The sequence below is a fragment of the Alosa sapidissima genome, chromosome 24, assembly GCF_018492685.1.
Source record: "Alosa sapidissima isolate fAloSap1 chromosome 24, fAloSap1.pri, whole genome shotgun sequence".
Taxonomy (NCBI): Eukaryota; Metazoa; Chordata; class Actinopteri; order Clupeiformes; family Clupeidae; genus Alosa; species Alosa sapidissima.
In genome coordinates this window covers 6,891,861-6,915,449 of record NC_055980.1, presented here as the reverse complement: position 1 = coordinate 6,915,449, position 23,589 = coordinate 6,891,861, and the positions used below count along the sequence as shown (strand labels likewise).

The window sequence follows — 23,589 nt, the reverse complement described above, 5'->3', positions numbered from 1 at the left end:
GTTTAAAGTCGACATTACATTTCAACTTTATTCTCGAAATGTCGAGTTTAATGTCGACATGGCGAGTTAAACTCGTCATGGCAAAAATATTTTTCCTCATGTGTGGCCCTAATACTCCTAATAGGCCTAATAGCCTACTGCCTTGCGTTTTCTAAAATGTCTGTCAGTTTTGTGATGATCTTGGACTAGCCCTGAAACTATTGACTACGGCTCTGAAATATATAGCCTAGGATATAAATATGTATATATCGGCTATATACTTTAATTTAATATTTAAAATACAATTTGTGATCCAAGGGTATTAGTTACGTAATAATAGTTTATCTGAATTCCTTTGCACTGTCTTACAATTAGACTATTGTCTATTTAGGTTATTCAACCCTAACAGTAGCCTAGGCCTAGCCTTTAACTTGTCTCATCTCTGTCTGGATTCCTGTCTGGGTAACCCTAATCGGCTCGAATTAGTGACAGATAGTCCATAAGCTATTATAGTTTGCAATGATTTAACCATGTGACCGGTAATTAAGCTACTTGAAATTCTGTTGTCAGATTCCGCATGCAATTCTAGTAGGCTAGCCTACAAGCTTTATGAGTATTTCTTTGAGAATGTTTGATGTGAGGATAATGGCTATTTGCCAGTGTAGCAGTTTAAAACAGACACCAGATGTCGCTCCAAGCCACGCGCCTCTTTTAATGAACCATCCACAACCTACGTCATTGGAATTTCAAAATGGCTTCCGGACATGGCTAGAGAAGGTGGCTACCGGTTTCTCATCTTTCAGAGCTCAGCGTTAAATGGACGAATAAGCATCAAAGCACCTTCTGTACCTTTATGTCGGTGCTTTCCACGGAAATAAATGTTAGAAATGGCGTCGTGGATTTGTTGAACGGTTCGTGAATGAAATGGAAAATGCCGAGAATGGAGCTTCGCAACTGACATTGTCAACTGATGTGAACGAAAACACGGAAACGGGTTTCTCTCTCCCTGGACTAACTACCGATGCCTCTGAAAGCAACGTTAGTGCTGACAAAGGCGTATACAAGGTCTGTTTTGATGGCAAGAAGGATTCGGATGAAAGAAATGCAGAATATGCCACTGGTCGCGGTGCAGCGGGACTTCATGGAGGGGATGAGTGTAGTGGGATTGATAGTACAATGCTTGGCTTCGTAGCAAAAGGGACATCTGGTGGAGCTAAAAACAATTGTGTCACTTCAGAACGACACATCGACTCTTCTTTGAACAGGGTTACCGAGTCAGTGAGACAGTCAATGGTTGAATCAACGACCGGAGGTCGGGGTACTTCAGCAGGAAGCCCGTCTGGCGCTGCTGATGTTGCAGACTGTCAACCGGACACAGACGAGGCTCACCCTCGGGACTTTGCCGGGACTGTGGGGCAACCCAAGTGTAACACGGACCGGGATATGCAAAAAGACACATCGAACTCTAACCAGGAGATTTACAGCACACCGCACTTGTCACCGTCGTGTGATGGACACGAGCATCAGCAGATTTGCCGGTGCCAGGCCTCACAACCTGAGCCGCTGACGCTACGCAATGGGAACATGAACGACGCCGGGCAGCTCCCCCCTGTCAGCGAATGTCAGAGGGAGCCTGTAGAAAAAGTAGGTAACGTTAAAATGGCTAACGGAGAAGTTATATCAACAGAGAATAGGGTAGGGTTGGAGGCCTCGACACAACCTCGAGTAACTGAGGCATGTCTATCAAATCCGCCGGTGGAAAATCCCTTGCCCCATGCAGTGCCGCAAAGCAGCCGCACTGAATGCAGGACCTTGGAGCCCTGCATGGGCGAACTGCTGAAGGAAGACAGTGCTGTGTTTGACGATTCATGCACTTCTCCATCACGCCAGATTCACGGAGATGACCCAGTCCCAAGGGTTGAACTCACCTTTGGGCCTGATAGGGAAACTAGCGTTACCGCTAGGCCACAGTCTCTTAAATCTATCACCCATAGCACGCACTTTCTAAGCTGCGATTCCACACCGCTGAGCCCGGAGAGGAGCAACGCTTTCCTGCGCACCGCCGCGGAGCGGGATATACATTTCATGGATGTCAATCTGAACTCTAGGAACACGTATGAAATCAGCCGACGCCAGAGCGTCCCAGACAACATACCAGGGGGGATGAGTGTCGCCTCGGCCGTCTCTTCTGATCAGTTGTCCAAACAGAAAAAGCATGGCATCAGTGATTTTTTTGGCAGGTATGATTACAAGAACCAACTACTTTACACAAAGTATAACAATGTGCTGTTGTTGTCTACGTGTTCAACAATTCCACAATAACAATGTGTTTTTGGTTAGCTACTAGCTAGCAACATTTATTGCCGGTGTAAACAATATACAGGTTGCCTTGGGCCATTTAAAAAGGACACCCTGTCCCTAAGTGAGGTTGCCAACAATGGCATTGTAATTGCACACCACCGTCTTTTGTGCAAGACGTGGCCTCTCTCATTCAACATTTAACAGTTGCACAGACTGGCTGGTATAGGAGCCAGGTAGGCTATGTGCTGCTTGTATCGCCTTTGACTAGGTCTCAACCAGGCATGGTGAATTTCCATTCATGGTTATTTTTAGCCTTTTTAGACTAATTAGTTCAACTGAATAACAATTGGGGAAGTTGGAATAATTCCTAAATGAGAACTTCCTGTAGTAGTATTTCCTTCATAATTGTAGGTTAAAGTTCATGACCTCTTAATAGACGTCCTTCCAAAGTATGTTACTGACTAAATCTCCAGTTGTCATTGGTTAACCTATGTCATGTGACATAGCATTTATCGCATGCATTATGGAGTATCTCTTGTGTAAAATATATATTGTCTCTGTCGACAGGGGCTTGTTTTCAAAGAAGCAATGTGAGCAACATAGTGCTCCAGGCTGGAAGCTCTTTGGAAAGGTTCCCCCCAGAGAGAACAACCCAAAGGATTCCAGAACTATTCAGCAGGTGAGTTCTCAGATAGCAGCGGGTCACCATGGAACTACGGTCAGCAGTCTGTATGGTTGTGAACTAGGGAGAGTGGAAGAGTGTTGGGGTTGTAGGGCATGACTTGTGGCCGCAGTGAACACGTTAGCCTACAGCTGGTGAGAACCCTGCTTTGCTATTTAATATTTTTTTAAGTCTTGTTGTCAGTTGTGGATGTTTGTCAGGTGTTGTTATGCATTGCTGCATGAGTCGTGTTAATATTTATTCCAGACGCTTAGCTGATACATTTTCCCATTTCCTTGGAGTTATCATAGATTCGTTATCAAATTAAAATCTGAAGCGCTCAACTCATGATTCCATACGATTCACATTGCGATTGTCTCACGATTTGTTTTAGTAAAATAAGCTGCAGTCAGTGTTTCCTGCAGGAAATATGTTAGTTATAAGGTGTTTGACCGGAGAGGGTAGAGGCATATTGGGCTATGTGGCCCATAATATTATCATAATATTTATATTATTATTTTGTTAAACTACTGATATAGAAAGATTCAGTACTGCATTTCTGATTATTTATTCATGACTGCACACATAATGCAGATATATTATAGCCTAGGTGCTGTTAAACTACATTAGGCTCCAACAGCTCTTTCTACCTCTTTCTGTGTCTTGCTAGTTGAAGCCTGGAAATATTGTAAACAAAGTAGGCCTATCTAGTTAAAACCACATTCACACTCTTCAGGTGATTTGGTAGCCTATTTCACACTCAGATTTATTTGCACACAGTTTAGTCATTGTAGACTCACTTGGTCAGAGGTAAAATGACTCCCAGCCCATGACTACACTATTGACTCATGTACGAGATACTGTCATGCAAAAGACTCTTACAGTGCTGCGCAGAGTTCTGTGAGTATATGATGGTCAAGGCTTCTGTGTTTGACTTTCAGTTCCTCACAGCATAGTGTTAGTGAGAAAGCATGCAGGCAGAAGGGCGCCTAATCACACACTCACATGTGCGTATGTACGTACGCACACACAGACACACACAGACACACATTTGCAAACACACATGCATGTAGATGAGTGAGGGTTTTGCAGTGTCAGATACGGGGAGGGGGGGGGGGTGTAATGCCTTTTCACTATGGTCAACGGCTTGTGTGGATTTGGATAAACAGCACGAGTCTTTAATGTTTACGTATACCTGATTTTCAAGACTCTGTGTGTGTGTTTGTGCGTGTGGGTGGGTGAATGAGAGAGGGAGGCGGACTCTTAATGCTTCACTTAATGACAAGGATCTGTAGGTAATGGTTAAACTGTGGGATGTTGGGCTACCTACCTGTTGTATAGAAATTGGTTAGAACAGGAACAAGGTTACAACTTTTCTGAGGTGCTCTCTTGCAGACACGCCATACTCTTACACACACACACACACACACAGACTAGCCTGCAGCCAAAGCCTTCTGTCAGAGCAGCTGTTCAGAGCTCCAAGTCAAGCTGAGGGGGGAGTGTTTGTCTGTGTCTGTGCAGGACCTTATCCATAGAGGCAAATAGGAATGTCTGTGATTGTGCAAAACGATCTCTCTCACAGAAAGTATGTCATTATTTTAGTGTTAGTGTCAGCAGACCAGGGCCAGGGATGGTCAAAGTTTTGTGACAATACCTGAGGGCCAGATATGTTTTTAGTCACGTTTGTAAACCTCTACAATTCAAAGTGAGTCACAGATGAGGACTGTCAGGCTACAGTGCAAAAAGGAGCCCTTAAGAGTACAATAAATATTACAATTACACTGATAAATAGAGGATGACCATGCAGAAGTGGCAACCAATAAGTAACCAAGTGACAATCAGAAGTAATCAAGAGAGATAGTAGTGTGTTGAAGGAAGTGCACAATAAGGCAACTTGTACATAACCCATGCGCTGTCTTTTACTTTCAGTGCACATAACAGTAAATCAGCTCTTGGAAGTGGTGGCCTGTTTGATATCACTGACAGAATACTAAGAGAATACAAGTTTCATTCCTTGATCAGTGTTTTGCAAGCTGTAGTGAGTGCTGTCATCATGTGGTGGACCTATGTCCTCAGTGTTTCCCCCAGAATTGAATTCTATTTGTGGTGGTAGGTTTGCGGAATTAACTTGAATGCAACAGTTTTAAACACATTAGCGCAGCGTGGTTATGATGCTAACCAGATTTAAGCACAATCTAGTAGAACCTGTAAAAATCATTGTGTGGTGGTCAATGTTGATATTGTGATGGGCCGCCACAAATAAGTCGGTGTATGTGAAACGCTGGTTCTCATGTGCTCTAATGTTGTAGTGTAGGGCCAGCACCATGGTGGGCCATTGTTCTTGTATCTTGTGAGAGGCCAGGGGGGCATTTCAAATCCACCTTTTGGCCCGCGGGCCAGACTGCGGACACGCCTGAGCTAGTCCTAAACCCTGAACTGAGAGGCGCAGCCAGGGGATGACCCCACTACTGAAACAAGAACCCTATTGTGTGTGGTGGTGTCAGCAGCAGGTCCCAATGGCCTGTTTCAGAAGAAGGAAGAGGATGTGATCAGATGGTGAAATCAGTGTTGAGGATGTACTCTATGGTGAGAGATCGTACCCTACCCATCCTCACCACCCCATGTGATGTGTCCTCTCAGTTACATTGTAATCTGATGTGATGTGGGATAACATCTCATCTACTGTAATTGCTGTGCTTGCAGACGATGAGCGCCTTGGCAGGGAAATAAGATACCCCCCGAATCCTGTTATCATCAACCATGCTTCTTTGGGATAAAATTCGATGCTTGTTATTTTGAGATGAAGCTTTTAATCTTTGCTCAAATTAGGTTTGGGATTATAATCTATTACTGTATACTATTCTCGGTCCCTCTTTCTCATACACACACACACACACACACAGGAGTGAGCTCTAAAGCTCTTTTTGAGTCAGTGGGTTAGTCTCCCCCATGCACACATCCCTTGTTATTTTCCACCCATGCGAACTCACAGACACACAGACACACACACAGACACACACACTCCAACCACCGAGGCTGTGACATTTTGGAGCGGTGGTGTGAGCTCAGAGAGTTGGGAGGTCGATGCTCCTGTCAGATGATGTTCCATTTGTGTGAAAAATTAATTTCAGCATAAATTGTCCTTATTAGTCAGCAGGCTTGGGTATCGAATATTGAGTATTGATTGGAACCAGGACTATCTTTGCGATTTTCCCGGAATCGTTCAAAAGTTTAAATTTCGATTCCTAGTTTCGATTCCAAGTCCGCCGACCGGAAGAAGAAACGGCTGAACACCAACGAAGAAGCGCATAGTTCATAGAATTAAAATTCATGGAGAAGGTCAGACTATTTCATTCAGAAAGCAGTGTTCCCGCGGATCCTTAAATAGTCTTAAATACAACTGAATTTTCGAAAGAGAGGTATTAAATGTGCGTATGGGACCGCCCGCGAGTGCAAGAGAACGAGTGATGTCTCAATTCAGTTTCGTGTATTTAAAACGCAAATAAGTGAATAGGCCTAGGCTATTAGGCTACGGGAGGAAGTGTAGTGGTTGCAGAGTGAAGATGTTTTTCACGGGTGTGGTTAAAGGTGTGAAAACAGTAATTACAGTAGGCCTATGTACAAAATAATATGCCTGACGTTTTCGTGGTGTAGCTGAGGCCAGAGAGATATACAGGTAGCCTACGTGGAATGAGGAAGCCTACGGTAGAATGAGCGGGAGAAAGAGCGATAGGTTGGCCATACGTTCGAATTTAGGCCGGATATATGGATTTTAAAAGCCCTGTCCGGCGTCCGGCGCAGCCTCAATTTGACGCTCATTTGTTCTCCTTTTTGGAGTTGCGCTTGGCATCTAAAATCGTTGATCGGACGCAGCATCGTTTCACAAACTATGGACGCAAAGACTGCTGGTCAAATTATGTGCAGTGCTTCGCAATCAGGAGGAAATACTGTATATGTTAAGTTGAGCTGTTTGCATCTTTCTAGCGTGTGTTGCTGGCCTAGCCTAGTGAAGAAAATATCTGTCTAAGTTATAATAGGGAGGGAAAGTAATCTCATCGCCATCTAGTGGTTGCGTTCCTAGAGTTTAGCGGAGGGGATGGGATTTTTTTTTAGAAAAAATATATCTCGGTGCACATTGGGATCTTAATGTAATGCCTTCCATATGTTAGGCACTGGGGTCACCTCTATTGCTTCAAGTGGTCATACCTTATTTTTAGGATCAGTTGAATTGTTTTGAGTTTTTGTCGTAACATGGTGATAACAAACTACAGTTACATGTGACGTCACAGGTTTGGGCGCTTAATCTCTAACTGATCAATACAGCAATTTGCTTAACTGGCTTACATATTTTTGTAATAACGGAAGGTGATGTAAACCGCGTGGTGATAACCTTTATGTCTGGATAACTGGTGTTGTGCTTCTACTCACATGAAGAGCTGGCAGTAAGTGTTAAGTGGCAATGCTAACCAGGCTAATAAACAAACCATGCTACCGTGAGTAACGTCGAAGGGTAAAGTCACGTGGCTTTTTTGTAGTTCGTTTATGAAACAAAAGGAGCAATTTCGATTTTTTTAAATAAGGCAAAATATGGTCTGAAATTTTCACAGTTAGAAGATTATTACTGTATAGACACTGAAAAATATTTTTGGTGGATAAGATCGCTGATTTGGCTTCACAGTATTTTTAAAAAAAATAGGTCTATGGGACTTAACATTGGAGCTGCTCTTCGATAGGAACGCAACCACTTGGGGCGCTGGTTTTCACTTTCCCTCCCTATTAGGAGTTTGCACCAACGTCACGTTCTGGCCGGTAACTATGGTAACCCAGCACGCGCGGCCATATTGGCGATACTCAGTAAATGAAGTACAATGGAGTATTATGCACTTTGGATATCTTACGTGATTGTAGCGTGTCTAAACAACAGAAAAGCTCATCAAAATGTGTCTAAGATGCAAAAGCATATAGGGCAGGACTTGGACCACAAGAAAAGGCGCGATATTTCAAGAAATTACGGATTATTGGCAGCGCAGATCCATATGAGTTGGGTGAGGGAGACAAAGTACCAAGTTCAGCCACAAGCGCCCCCCCTCCTCTGATAACTTCTGGCATTATTGTCCCTTCACCTGTTTTTTAATAACTGTTGGAAGTCGATACCTACACCAGATGTTTTTCTCAGTCTGACCTATTGGTACAACCTAAAACACGGCAATAATTAACCATTTTCCTTGACGATGTTAGGGATTTACTTCAGTGCCTAATGCTTTCTAATGAGGCGAGTATCTCCAATATGGCGATGTCCAGATCTGATGACACGCCGTGCAAACCCCTAATGGCCTACCTGTAATACCTGCCAGCTGCTTGCTTGCCAGCGTTTCCCAGTAGGCTAGGCCTACTTCGCAAAAGTTGTGAACTATAACCGCATATTTTTTGAATGTCGGCGACTGGCTACATAAAAAAAACGTGCGTACATAATACGTGCGTGCTTGAGATGAAACCAGCAGTTTTCAGCAGTATCATGCGAGGAGGACCTGTCTCTTAATTAATTTAAAACAAGTCAATGGTTTTACAATGTTTCAGTCAAGCTTTGGTTGGTTTAGATACAACTGGTATGCAAAATGTAAAGTAGTGGATTAACTTTAATTTGCTGTGCTGCATATTGGACAATAGATGCACATAGTAAATTATATAAAGTAGACTTATTAAAATATGTAAATAGCTTAGTCTAAGTTTGAAAAAAAATATTGAAGGGAATCCAGTCCAGTCCACATGTCTTTGGCAAGTAGCCTAGGCTACTACAGACACAGGTGAAGAACAGTCAGCCTCAGCAGTAAGCAAAACGAAATATGTACAGCTAGCTTCAAAAGCAAGCAGCCCAGACCCTAAAATTGGCTTTGAAGGTAATTCACACACAATTTTTTTTCTTTCGCCAAAATATATTTGGTAACTTCTGTAGACATCCAAAATGGGGTGGGGGTTAAAATTAGTAGGGGGAAAAAACTATTGCATTAACAGTCATATATATCTTTTTGCCGTGGTATAGTCTTAAGTTTCATTTAGATGTCTTGAAAAGGTCTTAAAAGTCTTTAAATTTGCACTTGGAAAATGTGCAGATACCCTGAGAAAGACCGTTGGTTAGCTAGCTCATTTTAAATATCCTAAACTTTTTTTGACCCTGCCTCTGAAAAAAAAATCGGAATCGAGAATCGTTAGGAACCGGAATCGAAATAAGAAATCGGAATTGGAATCGGAATCGTTCAAATTCAAACGATACCCAACCCTATTAGCCAGTCACCCGGTGTCCTCCTCAGACACACACACACACACAGACTACAGACTGACTGACTGAGACTGAGCCTCTCGTCCCCAGTCCTAAACTGCCCTCCCTGAGCTTCCCGCTGTGACTGCACAGTCACCAGTCCTCCTAGGACATCATTACAGCCCTGGGAAACATCCCTGGGGAAAACGTTAATGTGTTTATTAAGTGTTCAGAATCAGACTTTGATCATTGCTTGATCATTGTTAATAATATCATATTATACACATATTATGTGTAAGGGGCTACCTTGTGTTTTGTGTGTCCTATTTTAGAGGTGTTTTTGTAGTTGTGTGTGTATGTGTGTATTTATGTTTTTCTTTAAAGATACATAGTTCCTTTTCAGGCGGACCTGGACCTCAATCATTATGATTGTGTTGTGTGTGTGTGTGTGTGTGTGTGTTGTGTGTTTGTGTGTGTGTGTGTGTGTGTGCACGTGTGATGTTTCCATGGAGGTCTGGGGTCGGTGACCTCTGGCTGAGTCTACTTACATTCTCTCTCTCTCTCTCTCTCTCCCTTTCCCTATCCCTCACCCCATTCTCTCTCTCTCTCTCTTTCATCCCCCTACACTCTCTCTCTCTCTCTCTCTCTCTCTCTCTCTCTCTCTCTCTCTCTCTCTCTCTCTCTCTGGTTGTTCTCTCCTTTCTCTCATGTAGGACAGTAACCAGGGCAGCCTAACATCTGTTTCCACACCCAGTCTCTTAGGCCCGGCGGTAGGACCTTTTACTTCTTTGCCGCTTTTTCACTATTTTTCCTTCGCTTATCTTCTCTCTCTCTCTCACTCTCTCTCTCCCTCTCTCCGTCATCTCTTCCTCCAAGCATTCTGGCTGTGCATGGGGCAGCGAAAAGCTTTCACTTCTGCTCGCAGACTTCCTCCTCGTTCTCGCCTTCCCTCCCTCTCTCTCTCCCGCTCTCTCTCTCTCTCTCTCTCTCTCTCTCTCTCCGTTTGTCCTTGCATCCCCCCATCGCTCTGTTGTCTGTCTGTCGGTCCGTCTGCTCGACGCACACGTCCGTCCGTTCCATCTCTGCTTCACTGCCCGGAGGAGGAGAAGGGGAAGAAGGAAGTGAAAGTTGTCTTTGTGACGCGTTCACTGTGACCCGTCAGCGCCCCATGCCATGCACATGTCTCTGTGACCGTCAGTCTGTCAGTCTGTCAGTCTGTCAGTCCGTCAGTCTGTCAGGCTGTCAGTCTGTCAGTTCAGTTGCCGTTATTCTCCATGTGCGTTCACACCAGGCTTGTTTGGTCCGAATCTTTTAAAGTGTGTTCCCAACACACATGGGCACTGTGACATGTTTTAAGATTCAAGTAAACACTGATAGGGAGATGTTGAGGCTTCCAGAGTTCCAGTCTTCCTGGCATGTTGATTACACCGTCAGGAACAAATCTGCTGACTTATTTATTATCGCGTTACTCAGTTTATGCGTCAGAGTTTTGCAGCCAGACCAATTCAGATAGCTGACACAACAGTCTAGGAACCACCATCTGAAACGGAATTCTTTCTGCCAGTGAAACTTAAGTAGAATTATTTGTCCAGTAGACTTGGAGATGACTGATAAACCTTTTCATGGAACTGGTCAGTGATCGAGGGCAAACTCTGAACTTGGGAAAAAATTGCTGATGTCATGATGATGGCAATGCCAACATTCTCTCTATATTCCATTTCCTTCACTATGATAGGTCTGGGAAGTTCCAAGTTTCAATTTTCTTCACATCACATAAAGATGTCACATCAATACCAGTAACATAATTCTTATACTCAGGGCCAGCTCAACTTTACAGAGTAAGTTAAATAGAAACTTTAAATAGAGGCATTCAGTTCTTAATTGCAAAGAAGTAATGTATAAAGAAGACATAACTCAAGCGATAGTGGTCAACAGTGTGTTAAGACTTGGTGATTGGTTTGTATGTGACTGTGGCCATAGGCATCCTGAGGAAGATGGTGGTGTTCACGTGACAGGGCTGCTATTGACTGCCCTAAGTGTCACAAGACATCGGAAGCTTCTGGAAGCGTTAAAGATTGATGGACGAGTATTGGGTGGGTGGAGCCACTGATGCAGAACACACACACGTGCACACACACTCATTGTGCTGGTCAAATCGCCCACGAATGGTTATAATAATACATGCACAGCTTAAGCTTGTACATCCACATACATCCACATACAATCATACATCCACAGCTTTGTTGAGCAGTGTTATTGACAATGTAGCCTTTATATTTCTTCAGGTTACATAGGCTCAATACACTCACACCCTCTCTCCCTCACACACACACAGTATTTGACTGTTCTGACTGGAGCAGTGGGCAGTGTAGAGGGGAACCCCTGGGCTCTGGCAGGCTCCCCTGGGTGGCCATAATTATGCAGGATGATGCTGGAATTAACTCAGTCCTTTTCTCTTTGCTCCTCCAGGCAGCGTGCTCATGCAGTCTTTCTCACTGGGTTCAGAAATCACACACACACAGACACACACACACACACACACACACCTCCTTCTCTTTCTCTCACTTACACAGGCTCATAGACATAATCACATATATGTTCTCCTTTGCTCCGTCTCTCTCACAAGACACACACATGCTCACACACAGTAGGCCCCATGCTTCCTTTCATACCCTGAGGCTTGTGTGTGTGTGTGTGTGTGTGTGTGTGTGTATGAGCCTTATGATCAGTGTACAGTATGCGAATCAGCTGTGCCCTCTTCTGCTTGAAAAGCGCTCCGCTCTAAAACAAGCAGCACCAGCTCCCAGCTTTCTCACTGCGCAAAGCCGGGACGATCCCATTCCACTGCTTCCCCCAGTCTGTGTGTGTCAGATCATGTGTACTGATCTGCATTTACTGCTTCTGTGTGAAATTCTTATGAATGGGTATTGTTTTTATGGAGGGTGTGTTTGAATTAAGCTGGGGTGTGTGTGTGTGTGTGTGTGTGTGTGTGTGTGTGTGTGTGTTACTCCAGGGAGAAACTTATGTGTGTATGTGAGTGTGAAAGGTTTGTATGTTTCACTGAGTGTGTATGAAGGAGACCGGTAGGTGTATGTGTGTGCGTGTGTGGACACAGATAGGCGTGTGCGTGTGTATTTGTGAGACTCATGTGTGTGTGTCTACCCTGTGTGCAGGAGTACGAGGCCAAGCGTGCCCAGTCTGGCCACTCTCCCCCCTCCCAGGCGGCCCATGGTGGACCGGGCCGCCGCAAGAACCTGGAGTTTGAGCCTCTCTCCACCACCGCCCTCATACTGGAGGACAGACCAGCGTAAGTACACACACACACACACACACACACACACACAGTCATACACTTAAATACTCCTATACATACACATATACAGTATACAGACATGCATAGGACATGCATACACACACACATACACACATATATGCTGTCACACATACATACTAATATGTACACACATATATACTCATGCATGCACACTCACATACATGCACACACACTTACACAGTGAATAGACCAAAACGAGTCAACACACTCAGATATACACATCTCATGCTACAGTGTGCTGCGAAAGAGGAACAAGCATATTTGTCTTGTGGTTTGTCTACGGGTGCCCCTTTCCCTTGGCTACTGAGAAGTTGAAAAACTGTGTGTGTTTGTGTGTGTGTGTGTGTGTGTGTGTCAGCCATGCTTGCACAATGTATAACAGACAGAACACATGCAATAGAAGCGAAAGTTAAACTCCATTCTCACTTTCTCATACACACACTCACACTGTCACACTGATACACGCTACCCAGGATACGTTCGGGGAATTGGCAGGTGTTATTTACTTGCTCACCTGTGCACATTTAGTCCTCACACACAAACACCCATGTGAAGCACATACCCACATCCTTCCATCGGCGGAAGGACACAGTTATGGTTTAACACACACACTTTCACACACAATCCCACAGTCACACACACCTTGGTTACACACCCTTCTCACATACTTTACACATATCACACCCCACAATATGAAACCTAAAAGAGAGACTTGAATGAGTCAGCACAAACACACACACACACACACACACACACACACACACACACACATGTTTATGTACACCGAAAGACACACCAAATGGTACCGTTAATGTGGTCACTAATGTAAAGAACACCAGGATGAGATGAGATTGAAAGATTGAACTATAAAAACTAGCTCAGGCAACGTTACAAAAGAATAATTGCTTCACTGCCTGTGTGTTCCATTAAGGTAAAGCATGTTCCCTTACTTATGGATTGGTTCTGTAGCAGTAAAGGAAATGTTGAAGGGAATTACATTAAAGGGTAATGGTGTATTAAGGCCTCCTGTTCTTAATGGACTTGGCAAGAGTAATGCTTTAGTTATCACAAGTTAACCCCTTAGTGGAGGATTTAACATGCCTATTGTCTTTTAACATTGTGTTGTTTTTTCACTCTTAAGGTGTGAGCTTAGCTTGTACTGCTTTGAGTTCTGTAGTCAGCTAGCTGGTGGCAAGCTTTTATCCACACCCACTGTACTCACAATGGTGGTGTTTTCAAGACAAGTGTGTTAGCTGTTGGCTAGTCATCTTAGCTCACTGAATTTAGATGCAAGCTCAACTCCTTCCTGTAATATTATATTCACTTCCTATATGCATTGCCAACATTGCGGCTCCATAACCCTATAATGCTTCTTAAATTAAGCCTTTCAATAATGTTCCTCTAGGAACCCATTTAATGTGAAGATTTGTCTTGATGGGGAACCACTAGAGGCAAATCCTGTGTCGGGTCACTCTTTTGATCTACCCCCACCTCTCCATACCTCCGAGCCGCCTCCCTTTAGAATATCTGCAGCCATGTTCTGGGGGGCCACACAGTTGGTTGCTTGGTAACCAGGTCAGCGTGTCATCTGCTGGCTACTGATTAGTTTGATAAAAATGTCGAGTTAGCTTTTTCTTGGGGCTTAAAATACCTCTCCATTACCCTCGTAATGTGTTTTCTCAGTGAATAGCAATACACACACACACACACAACTATTCCCAGTAAGAGTGGAAAGGTGAAGTGTAATATGGGTCACTAGCTCTTGGTTGCTTGTTTGTAACTTATGATGATGACTTTGTTGACCTTGCCGCAGTGCCGTTGTGTTGCTCTGAGTCTTCCTAATTTGAGGTCCAGACAGAGGAGGGGAGAGAGATCCATATCACTGACCTGGTCCTCGGCCAGGGCTGCCTGGACTTGGCACTGAGGCACTGAGGAATTGCATTTCTGCTTCCTGTTTGCTACCTCAAATGAAATGCAAGTGAAATTCAAGAATTGAATTGGAATTTAAGAGCCAGTTTCAATTCAATTCTGGAATTTTGCACAAGCCTCGTGCGTGCGTGCGTGCGTGCGTGCGTGAAGGGCACACACTACGCAGGAGAGTGATAAAGCTGGGAGGAGTGATTGTGTTTCACCCTCAAGGACGCCGCTCGTGATTAACTATGAATGGCCACGGAAGGCAGAGCTCAGCCTGAGTTAACACACACTCCCACTGCTACTTAAAACACTTAAACACACACACACACACACTCTTTCTCTCTCTCTTTCTCTTTCTCTCTATCCCTCCTTCTCTCTCCCTACTTGACACATGGGAAGTCATGGGATTGGTTGGAACCAGTGCTCTGCCTTCTTTGTATGCCCCCATTGCTCAGCGATATATCTTGCTGTGGTTTGCTGGATATCTTTTTTCTGTCTGGCACATGAGCAGAGATTTATTTATCATGTGATTGGCCTCATGCCATTCAGAAGGTCTCTTCCAGGCAACAACTCCACACGCACACACACTTATCCACTTCACGTAGTTCACACACACACACCTCTCTGTTGTATTGTTTGTGTGTCAGTGAGTCATGTGATTTGTTTTGGTGGTCTGTGATTGGCTGCCTGGCTGACTGCGGTCTGCTGTACCCTCTGTCCTCCTCCAGGAACCTTCCGGCTAAGTCCTCAGAGGAGGCCCAGCGCCACAGGCAGGAGTACGACGAGATGGTGGCCGAGGCCAAGAAGAGAGGTGAGTCTCCTTTTACACACACACACACACTCATACACTCATACATACGCGCACACACACACATACACACACTCATACACACACACGCACACACACACACACACACACACACACACACACACACCTACAGCCCACACACACACACCACATCAACACCATCCCAGCAGATTTGCACACGCTGAAGCTAGTGCCAGCAGACGTAAGACCCTAACCTCAAATCCTCAGTCAAGTCAGATTGACCTCTCAGGACCTCTTCCTCAGTGTCCAACACACACAGACTTGTGAAGTATGTCCCTATAATTAGGAGCCCTTACACACTAACCGTAACCACTAATTCAGTCAACATGTTAAGTCAGGTTGGATTAATTGCCATGACCCCTCACTGTGATGTAAACCCAACACACTCTTGTGACATAAAGAATGACTCAGAGGGCCACTCCTGTGAATCTGGATGATTACGAAAAGTGGCCATCAGTGTTCTTCAAATGGAAATGTGTTACTCACTATCAATCGGAAGGTGCACAAGCAACATTGCATAAGGCATAACATTCGTAGGGCTGTCCCTTGTAGCCTAATCCTTGCACACTTCCAGACGGGCTACACCTTAAAGGAGGGGGTGAGAGTACTGGGCTATCAGGTATGACCGCATGATGATGGAAAAAGGTTTGCATGGCCAGGTCAGGTAGAAGGGCCTCAGAGAGGTCTGGACTAGCTGTTGCGTGTACTGAAGTTGAAGTCCAAACTCAAGTAGTGTGTCTACACTTTCAAAGCCCCCCATATCCCCTCAGTAGGACACTAGGCAGTCTAATGCAGTGTGGACTACTCTCAGTAGGACACTAGGCAGTCTAATTCAGTGTGGATGAAGTTTACGAATGAGTAAACTTCTAAGCCCTAAATTCCAGCACTGACCGTAAACTCAAGACTGTCACACTTCCAGTCTGTGTTTTAAAGCCTACACCCAAGCTGCAGTCAGATGAAGGCGCTCTGTTAAGCCCACCACCACGTGCTGTAGCCACAAACCCTGACCACAAATCAGGCCTCCTCAGCGTCAAATCCCAACTGGAAATGCATCATCTAGGCTCAGCAAAAATGAGTTCTGAGCGCACAGAAGTGATTTCTGTTTGATTGGACCGGTCAGTATTGACAGTTGTTTTGTAAAACAAGTGACATGGAAATCTCTTTGAATGGCAACATCTGATTGATGTGATGAGTTGAATTGAATTTCTGGAAAGCTTCCAAGAAGGCACACACAGCCATAGAAAAACACTGCTATTTCAGCCATACATATCAATCATAAACATTTGACTTGAAAATGTATTTTTGAATGTGTGTGTTGTTGTTGCTTATGTTTTTTATTTATTTTATTTCGTCTGGTTTGTCCTGCAGAGCTGAAGGAGGCCCAGAGGAAGAAGAAGATGATGAAGGAGCGCTTCAAGCAGGAGGAGAGCATCGCCAGCGCCATGGTAGCCTGGAACAATGAGATCCTGCCCAACTGGGAGAGCATGTGAGAACACACACACGCACACACACACACACACACACACACTTACACAGACAGATGTACAGAAACACACACTGCCCTCATCAGCGTCTCAACTGTCATGAATTTTGCATAGAAATGCAAAAGGGAAACATCATTTCCATATAATAATGGCCTGCATTGTAAAACACTGTTCGGATATGCAGCATAATATGCAGCATTCTTCCCCCCTCTCTCAGAGGCTCTGCACAAGTAAACAAAATGCACTGGGGGCAACTGAATGTGAATACCAGTCTGTTCAGGAAATGCAAATCCAGTTGCAGATGGGCGCTCCGCCTGGTGAAACATTGGTAGCATCTGAAAGCAAAGCAAAGCTTTCGGGGAAACTTTACTTGACGTTTCTGCTGTTACTGCTGCTATTCACCAGATTGAACAATGCATTTTAACAATAGGATGATACTGAATAACATCTAATGAATATATAGCATCAAATTAATTCAGTGTTTCCAAATACATGGTATTTTTCAGTTTGAATAGGAATTGAATTAAACTCCATTGATTTGAATAGCAATATTAAACCTCTATAGCAATATAGAGGTGTCTTGAAGACTTTGCCAGTGTGTAAATGGTGGTGCCCATGTGTGTCCTGTTGGCAGGCGTGGCACGCGCCGCGTGAGGGAGCTGTGGTGGCAAGGGTTGCCACCCAACGTCCGCGGCAAAGTCTGGAGCCTGGCGATTGGGAACGAGCTCAACATCACCCCTGGTAAAGTGGATAAGTGTGTGTGTGTGTGTGTGCGCGTTTGTGTCTGCTGTGTGTGTGTGTGTGTGTGTGTGTGTGTGTGTGTGTGTGTGTGTGTAAGGATGATGGCTTGATGCAGGTTTTGTTGTAGTAGTTACTGTTCCAATTCTGTTTTGGAAGCTGTTCATTTAAGCCAAGCATTCTGGGCCGTATACACTATTCAGTTATAGCCAGCTAAATGCTGCAAACAAACAAAAAAATGCTACAGCACCACACATCCAGTGAAGAGGCTAATGAAACTGGACGCAGTCTCGGAGTAAACTCTAGCCAGGCTTTACCAAAGTCAACAAGATAAATCTCAGTTTGACAAACTGCCTCCCTAACCTCATGTCAACAGACTGCTTTAGATCCCTGCCCCCTCTCTGATGCGTGTGTCTGGGAGCAGGCTTTTGAGTTGGCTGGTGTAAAGAGAAGTGCTTGGGGATGTGCATCCCCCAGTCACTGTGAGCTGCAGTTTACCCTAGAGAAGCTTAAGCTCTGAACTGACGTCCAGGAAACTCTTTGATCCTGCCGAGCCAGTCTGACTGTCTGGATTCTCGCTGTTCTCTCTTCCTCCTCCTCCTCCTCCCCCACTCCTCCTCCTCCTCCTCTTCCTCTCCTTCACTGCTTCTCTCCGACTCCAGAGCTGTACGAGATCTTCCTCTCCAGGGCCAAGGAACGCTGGAGGAGTTTCAGTGAAATAGGCTCGGAGACGGAGACCGAGGGTAAGTGTGTGTGTGTGTGTGAGAGAGAGAGAGAGATAAAAGAGGTTTTGTGTGTGTGTGTGTATGTGAGAGAGAGAGATAAAAGAGGTTTTGTGTATGTGTGTGTGTGTGTGTGAGCGAGAGAGAGTGAGAGAGAGAAAAGAGGTTTTGTGTGTGTGTTTCCTCAAGGATCTTTGTGTATGAGGTTCAAACTGAAAAGTTTACTTTCCGTTTGGTTAATTTGTTTGTGTTGAGTTGAATGCCAGCAGAAGTAGAACTTATGGCCCTGCCTGTCTCTCACACACACACACACACGCACACGCACATGCACATGCACATGCTCGCACGCACCTACACTGACACATACACCATATACTGTACAATCTTGAATATAGATTGAATGTTCCATTGAATGTTCCAAAGGGTCCATTGACTATAATATAGAATTTTAGAATCACACACGATCAAACATTGTTGATGAAAGCATTCTTTTATTGTAATGTTCAAAACCCCCCTACGGAGGGGACATCTAATGCTGGGGACTGGAGGGAATACATCAGTGCCAGCCCTTAATCACTGTGGCCTGAAGTCATGTCTTTCATCTCCAGCCGAATCAGGGGCATCTGTGGCGGACCGCGAGTCCAGTCTGGATGTGATCAAGCTGGACATCTCACGCACTTTCCCCTCCCTCTTCATCTTCCAGAAGGTAACACAAATCTACCTAACAGTCTCAATTCAGTGAATAAGTCACTGCTAGGGATACATATGGGGATGGGCACACACATAGAAACTGAACTCCTAACTAAATGGAGGGAGGATGGTGAGGAGACAGGGCTGGGGGGTGGGGGCGGTAATGACTGCTTTGAGTGTTTGGTTGTGTGTGCTTCTGAGTGTAAGTGTAGGTGTGTGTGTCTATGGCCATGTTTGTGTGTATTTACTCATGTTTGCTGACTGTGTGTGTTTTTCTTATGTCTGATGAGTGGTTGTGTTTCTTGGCTTTCGTCTCTCTCAGGGTGGGCCTTACCATGATGTCTTGCACAGCATCCTGGGGGCATATACCTGTTACAGACCAGATGTGGGATACGTGAGTACACACACACACACACAGCTGTAACTTCCAATCTTTCGGTCATCAGGTGGACATTCTAGAACCTGCCACTCTATGTTTATGGAACTGCCTTAGGAATGTTCTCTTTACATTCCGCTTCCTTCAGTCTCTCAGTGCAGAGTAAATGTGATGTGTGTGTGTGTGTGTGTGTGTGTGTGTGTGTGTGTGTGTGGTAAAAGCCACGCCGCTGTGCTAAACTGCACCTGGTTGTAGAGATTACAGAAGTTTGAGGAGGAATCTATGCATGTCAGGATGTCATATATGAAAATCCTGGCAATGAACATTCTGACCTCCTGACGTTTGACCCCAGGTCCAGGGAATGTCCTTCATTGCCGCCGTGCTGATCCTCAACCTGGAGGAAGCTGATGCCTTCATCGCCTTCGCCAACCTCCTTAACAAGCCCTGCCAGTTGGCCTTCTTCAGAGTGGACCATGAACTGGTAGGGCCTGTTACCGCAGCCTTCCTCAGGCAAACCAGGGCTCCTTCTCTACACTAGCTGCTCGCTTTAAGCCTCAATGCATGGGTTTATTGTTTTTGTAAAGACAACACAAAAGATTTCTTTTTGTTGGTAGTCAGTTATTTATAGCATCCTCAGATTCATTTGGATGGCACTTTGTTATGTCAAGGGGAGAAACCACACCTGATTGGCCTCTTAGCTCCAGGCTGGACACTGTGAAGTCATGTGGTTGTTGTAGGCATGAATGGAGATTTAAGAGCCCAAAGGTTGTGAGGCACATTGGTGCATTTTTTTAATATTAACTGTACATTTTGCATGCCTATGTATGATGTCATTGTTGTAAACATGTGTTTTAATTTAATAGGATTGTATACATATATGAATTTACATACATTTATTTTTATTTATGTAATTTTCCCAACTCATCAGATGATGAAGTACTTTGCTGCATTCGAGGTGTTCTTTGAGGAGAACCTCCCAAGGCTGTTTAGCCACTTCAAGAGCTGCAGTCTCACCCCAGACCTCTACCTGATAGACTGGTGAGTAGAGTCCAGGGACAAACCAGAACAATATGAACTTGGTGAAAATGTCAGGTAAATCATGAAAACAGGTTTTTCTCTTGAGGGTGTATGGAGAGTGACAAGTGTTCTTTTTATTTAAGATGAACACACTTTTAGAGTAATGGTTTATGTGTCTATATGTGTGTGTATTTTGTGTCTACTTTCAGAATGGTGGGTTAACTTTCAATATCTATTAATGAAACTGTAAGCCTTAGCATTCCCTAAATGGAAGCATTGACGCAGGTGTATGTTGACCATATACATCTTTGTGTGTGTTGCGTGCGTGTGTGTTGCGTGTGTGTGTTGCGTATGTGTGTGTGTGTGCATGCGTGCGTGCGTGGGCGTGTGTGTGTGTGTGTGTGTGCGCGCCCTCCAGGATCTTCACGCTGTACAGCCGGCCCCTGCCGCTGGACGTGGCGTGCCGCGTGTGGGACGTGTTCTGTCGGGACGGCGAGGAGTTCCTGTTCCGCACGGGCCTGGGCATCCTGCGCCTGTTTGAGGACGTGCTGCTGCAGATGGACTTCATCCACATGGCGCAGTTCCTCACTCGCCTGCCGGACCACCTGCCCTCCGACGCACTCTTCACCTGCATTGCCGCCACCCAAATGCTCAGCGGCAACAGGAAGTGGGCGCAGGTATGCTTCTTTTACGCTCATTCACTCAGTCATTCAGTATTTTATCCCGTCATTAGTACATATATTCACTCATTCACTTATTTATTCATTCAGTAATTCGTGCATTCTCTAGTCCAGTCATTAGTACAGATATTCAGTCATTCAACAATAGTGTATTTTTTCACTTGATCACTCCTGCATTTATTGTTTATTTATTGTATTGTACAGGGTTTCCACAGGTCATAAAATAATAATAAAAAAAGCTATTCCAGATTTGATCATGCTTTACCCAAGTCATGGAATATCAGGGAATTTGTTAGTAGCATATTCAAAATGTAGGTGTTTATCAAAAATGTTTTCCATGCAGCAGTTTTTTCTTTAGTTAGTTCACATGCTTTTCGGTCCATGAAAGGTCTCCATGAACTTTCACTCTGCATTTACTATGTGATGATTTTATAGCTTTAGTTTTTTACAGTCTGACCAGTGTGTCACCCCTCTTTATAGATGTTATCTTAAAAATCAAACCATGTGGATTTTATCTCGTGCTCATATCTTTGTACTCATCAGGTCTTCAGCGCACTCATGAAGGACAGCAAGGATGCAGAGAAGACCGGCAGTCCAGCACTTAAAAGCTCCTAACTGCGCTTACCTGGACACAAGCTACTAGTTCTCATTGTGGAGGACTTATAATGCCGCAAAAGAACTTAGAATTTTCCAATTCTAAATCAAAAATGAATTTCTAACTGACAAAACCAAATTCTCACATGTCGAGAGGTCACCTAGAGAGCCTAGGGAAAACACTTGAATCCTCGAAAAACAAAAAAACCTTTGCCAGTATTACTTCCACGATCAGGACAAACTGTGGCTTTGAAGTATGGGACTGTATGGTTGTTATTGTTGTTGTTATTTATTTGGTCAATGTCGGAACAATTGCTGCCTTTCCCTCCCACTGTAACGCTCGAGCTTTGGTGGGAGCATGTCCACTTCACAAACACTTCAGACTTCTTCTGGCTCCGAGATGGAGCAGGGCTTCTATGGACAGTGCAAAAGAGTGGACTGCAGAGAATTCTGAAAGCACTACCACACCCCCCCCAACAAAGTCTCAACTCAACACAAATCTCAACTCTTGCACATGAAGCAGGTTTCTGATGTAACTTTTAAAGACACTCAGTCACATCAGAAACTTGTCACAATTTTTGCTCTCTCACACACTCTTACTGTTCTGGCTTTGTGTCCCCACGAACCTGTCGATCCAGAGTTCGGTATGAGCTCACTGTCTGAGGGAGCGGACTAGCTGTGAGTGATAGCTGTGTTTTAACAGTTCCAAGAAAACAAGCTTTTGACAAACACCATCTCTCTAAGCTTCTTTTTTAATTTAGTTGTGTCTCGGACCACCAAGGAGCTATTGGACCAGTAGTCAAGCCGTCACCCCTGCAAGCTTTAGGTATACTCTTGTGGGGAGATCGCACATCGTAGCTGCTTTGAAACAGTCTTGCATTGTTAAATGGACTGACTTTTAAATGGACCAGTAACTGTAACATGGACTTTAATGTTATGATATTGCCTTGTCAAGAGGTAAGGCTACCTATATGAAGGAATGAAATTAATCAGGATTATTTAACCCGACACAAAAAAAAAGGACTGAAAATCTTGAAAAAAGAAACAAAACAAAGAAATGCCTGATAAATGTGATTTGTAGTGTCTCTCTCACTCTCACACTCGGTCAGAGATAAATTGCTTTTTGTTTTTTTCTTAAGTCAGATCTTTTGAAGTGCAATGGTGAATCGTAGCTTTAGGACAGCAAGGAACCCCCAGAGCATAGCCACTCTGTGTGTCTTACTGTTGATGCTCAGGCATCTTGAGTGTACTTACTTGCAAAATCGAGAGGAATCTCGAAAAAAAAGCTTTTTATTTCCTCCCTGTCTCTGCCAGCAATGGTTGATATGTTAAGAGAGCATACAGTCGCTATGTTACTTGTGCACAACACTTGCGTGTTACACAGTGTCAGTGCTTTTGTGGGCCAACAGGTGCAACTGATGACTTTCTTTTTTAAATGCAGTGAATGTTTAATCTGTACTGAGGACCTTATTAATCTTCCTATTGATGCAGCAGCATTGGTATGCTTATAATAGCGCTCCATTCTCAGTTCAGTACTGAAGTTTGTTTGTTTGTTTGTTTTATGGATTGGTTTGGTTGCATATTATCAGATACCTGGTTTTATTTTGGATTTTAAAGCTCTAAAGCTGTATGATTTGATGAAAAAAAAATGCAACTGTATGATTGCTTTTAAATCTTAGGCTACTACATAATTGATAAGTTGATTCACTATCTTGTCTTCTGTCTTTCTCTGTGTTGTACAGTTTTCATACTAAGTTATGAGTTAAATGTAAATAGATTATGCCCTTGCTAAAAGATCATTAGATAAAATTCATGTAAATAAATTGAAGCTGAAAATTCAAGTTCTGGTTGTGATTATGTTTGTCTGATGAACATTTATATGTGATAGTGCAGCATTTGTGATAAACGTGTTTCAACTGTTCTAGCAGAGTTATAGGCATACTCTCAACCATAGACAGTCTATGCGCTCAACGTACCCTGAGCAAGAACTCCCTACCACAAGGTGGCAGTATGT

At 44.1% G+C, this 23,589-nt stretch overlaps 1 protein-coding gene across 2 annotated transcripts; it reads left to right on the top strand.

The window, feature by feature from the left end:
* Positions 1-450: 450 nt before the first annotated feature.
* On the top strand, positions 451-23,416 carry tbc1d12b (TBC1 domain family, member 12b). Of its 2 annotated transcripts, XM_042083262.1 has the most exons (14): positions 451-2,219; positions 2,848-2,959; positions 9,911-9,967; positions 12,371-12,504; positions 15,174-15,256; positions 16,643-16,760; positions 17,393-17,499; positions 18,159-18,239; positions 18,827-18,924; positions 19,231-19,302; positions 19,637-19,765; positions 20,213-20,322; positions 20,720-20,978; positions 21,525-23,416. In XM_042083262.1, the coding sequence occupies exons 1-14, from the start codon at positions 904-906 to the stop codon at positions 21,594-21,596; spliced, it is 2,748 nt and encodes a 915-aa protein (XP_041939196.1). In that variant the 5' UTR covers positions 451-903; the 3' UTR covers positions 21,597-23,416. The 2 variants fall into 2 exon arrangements, with proteins under 2 accessions (XP_041939196.1, XP_041939197.1); XM_042083263.1 differs by lacking the exon at positions 9,911-9,967 and having other exon boundaries at positions 712-2,219.
* The last annotated feature ends 173 nt before the right edge of the window (positions 23,417-23,589 follow it).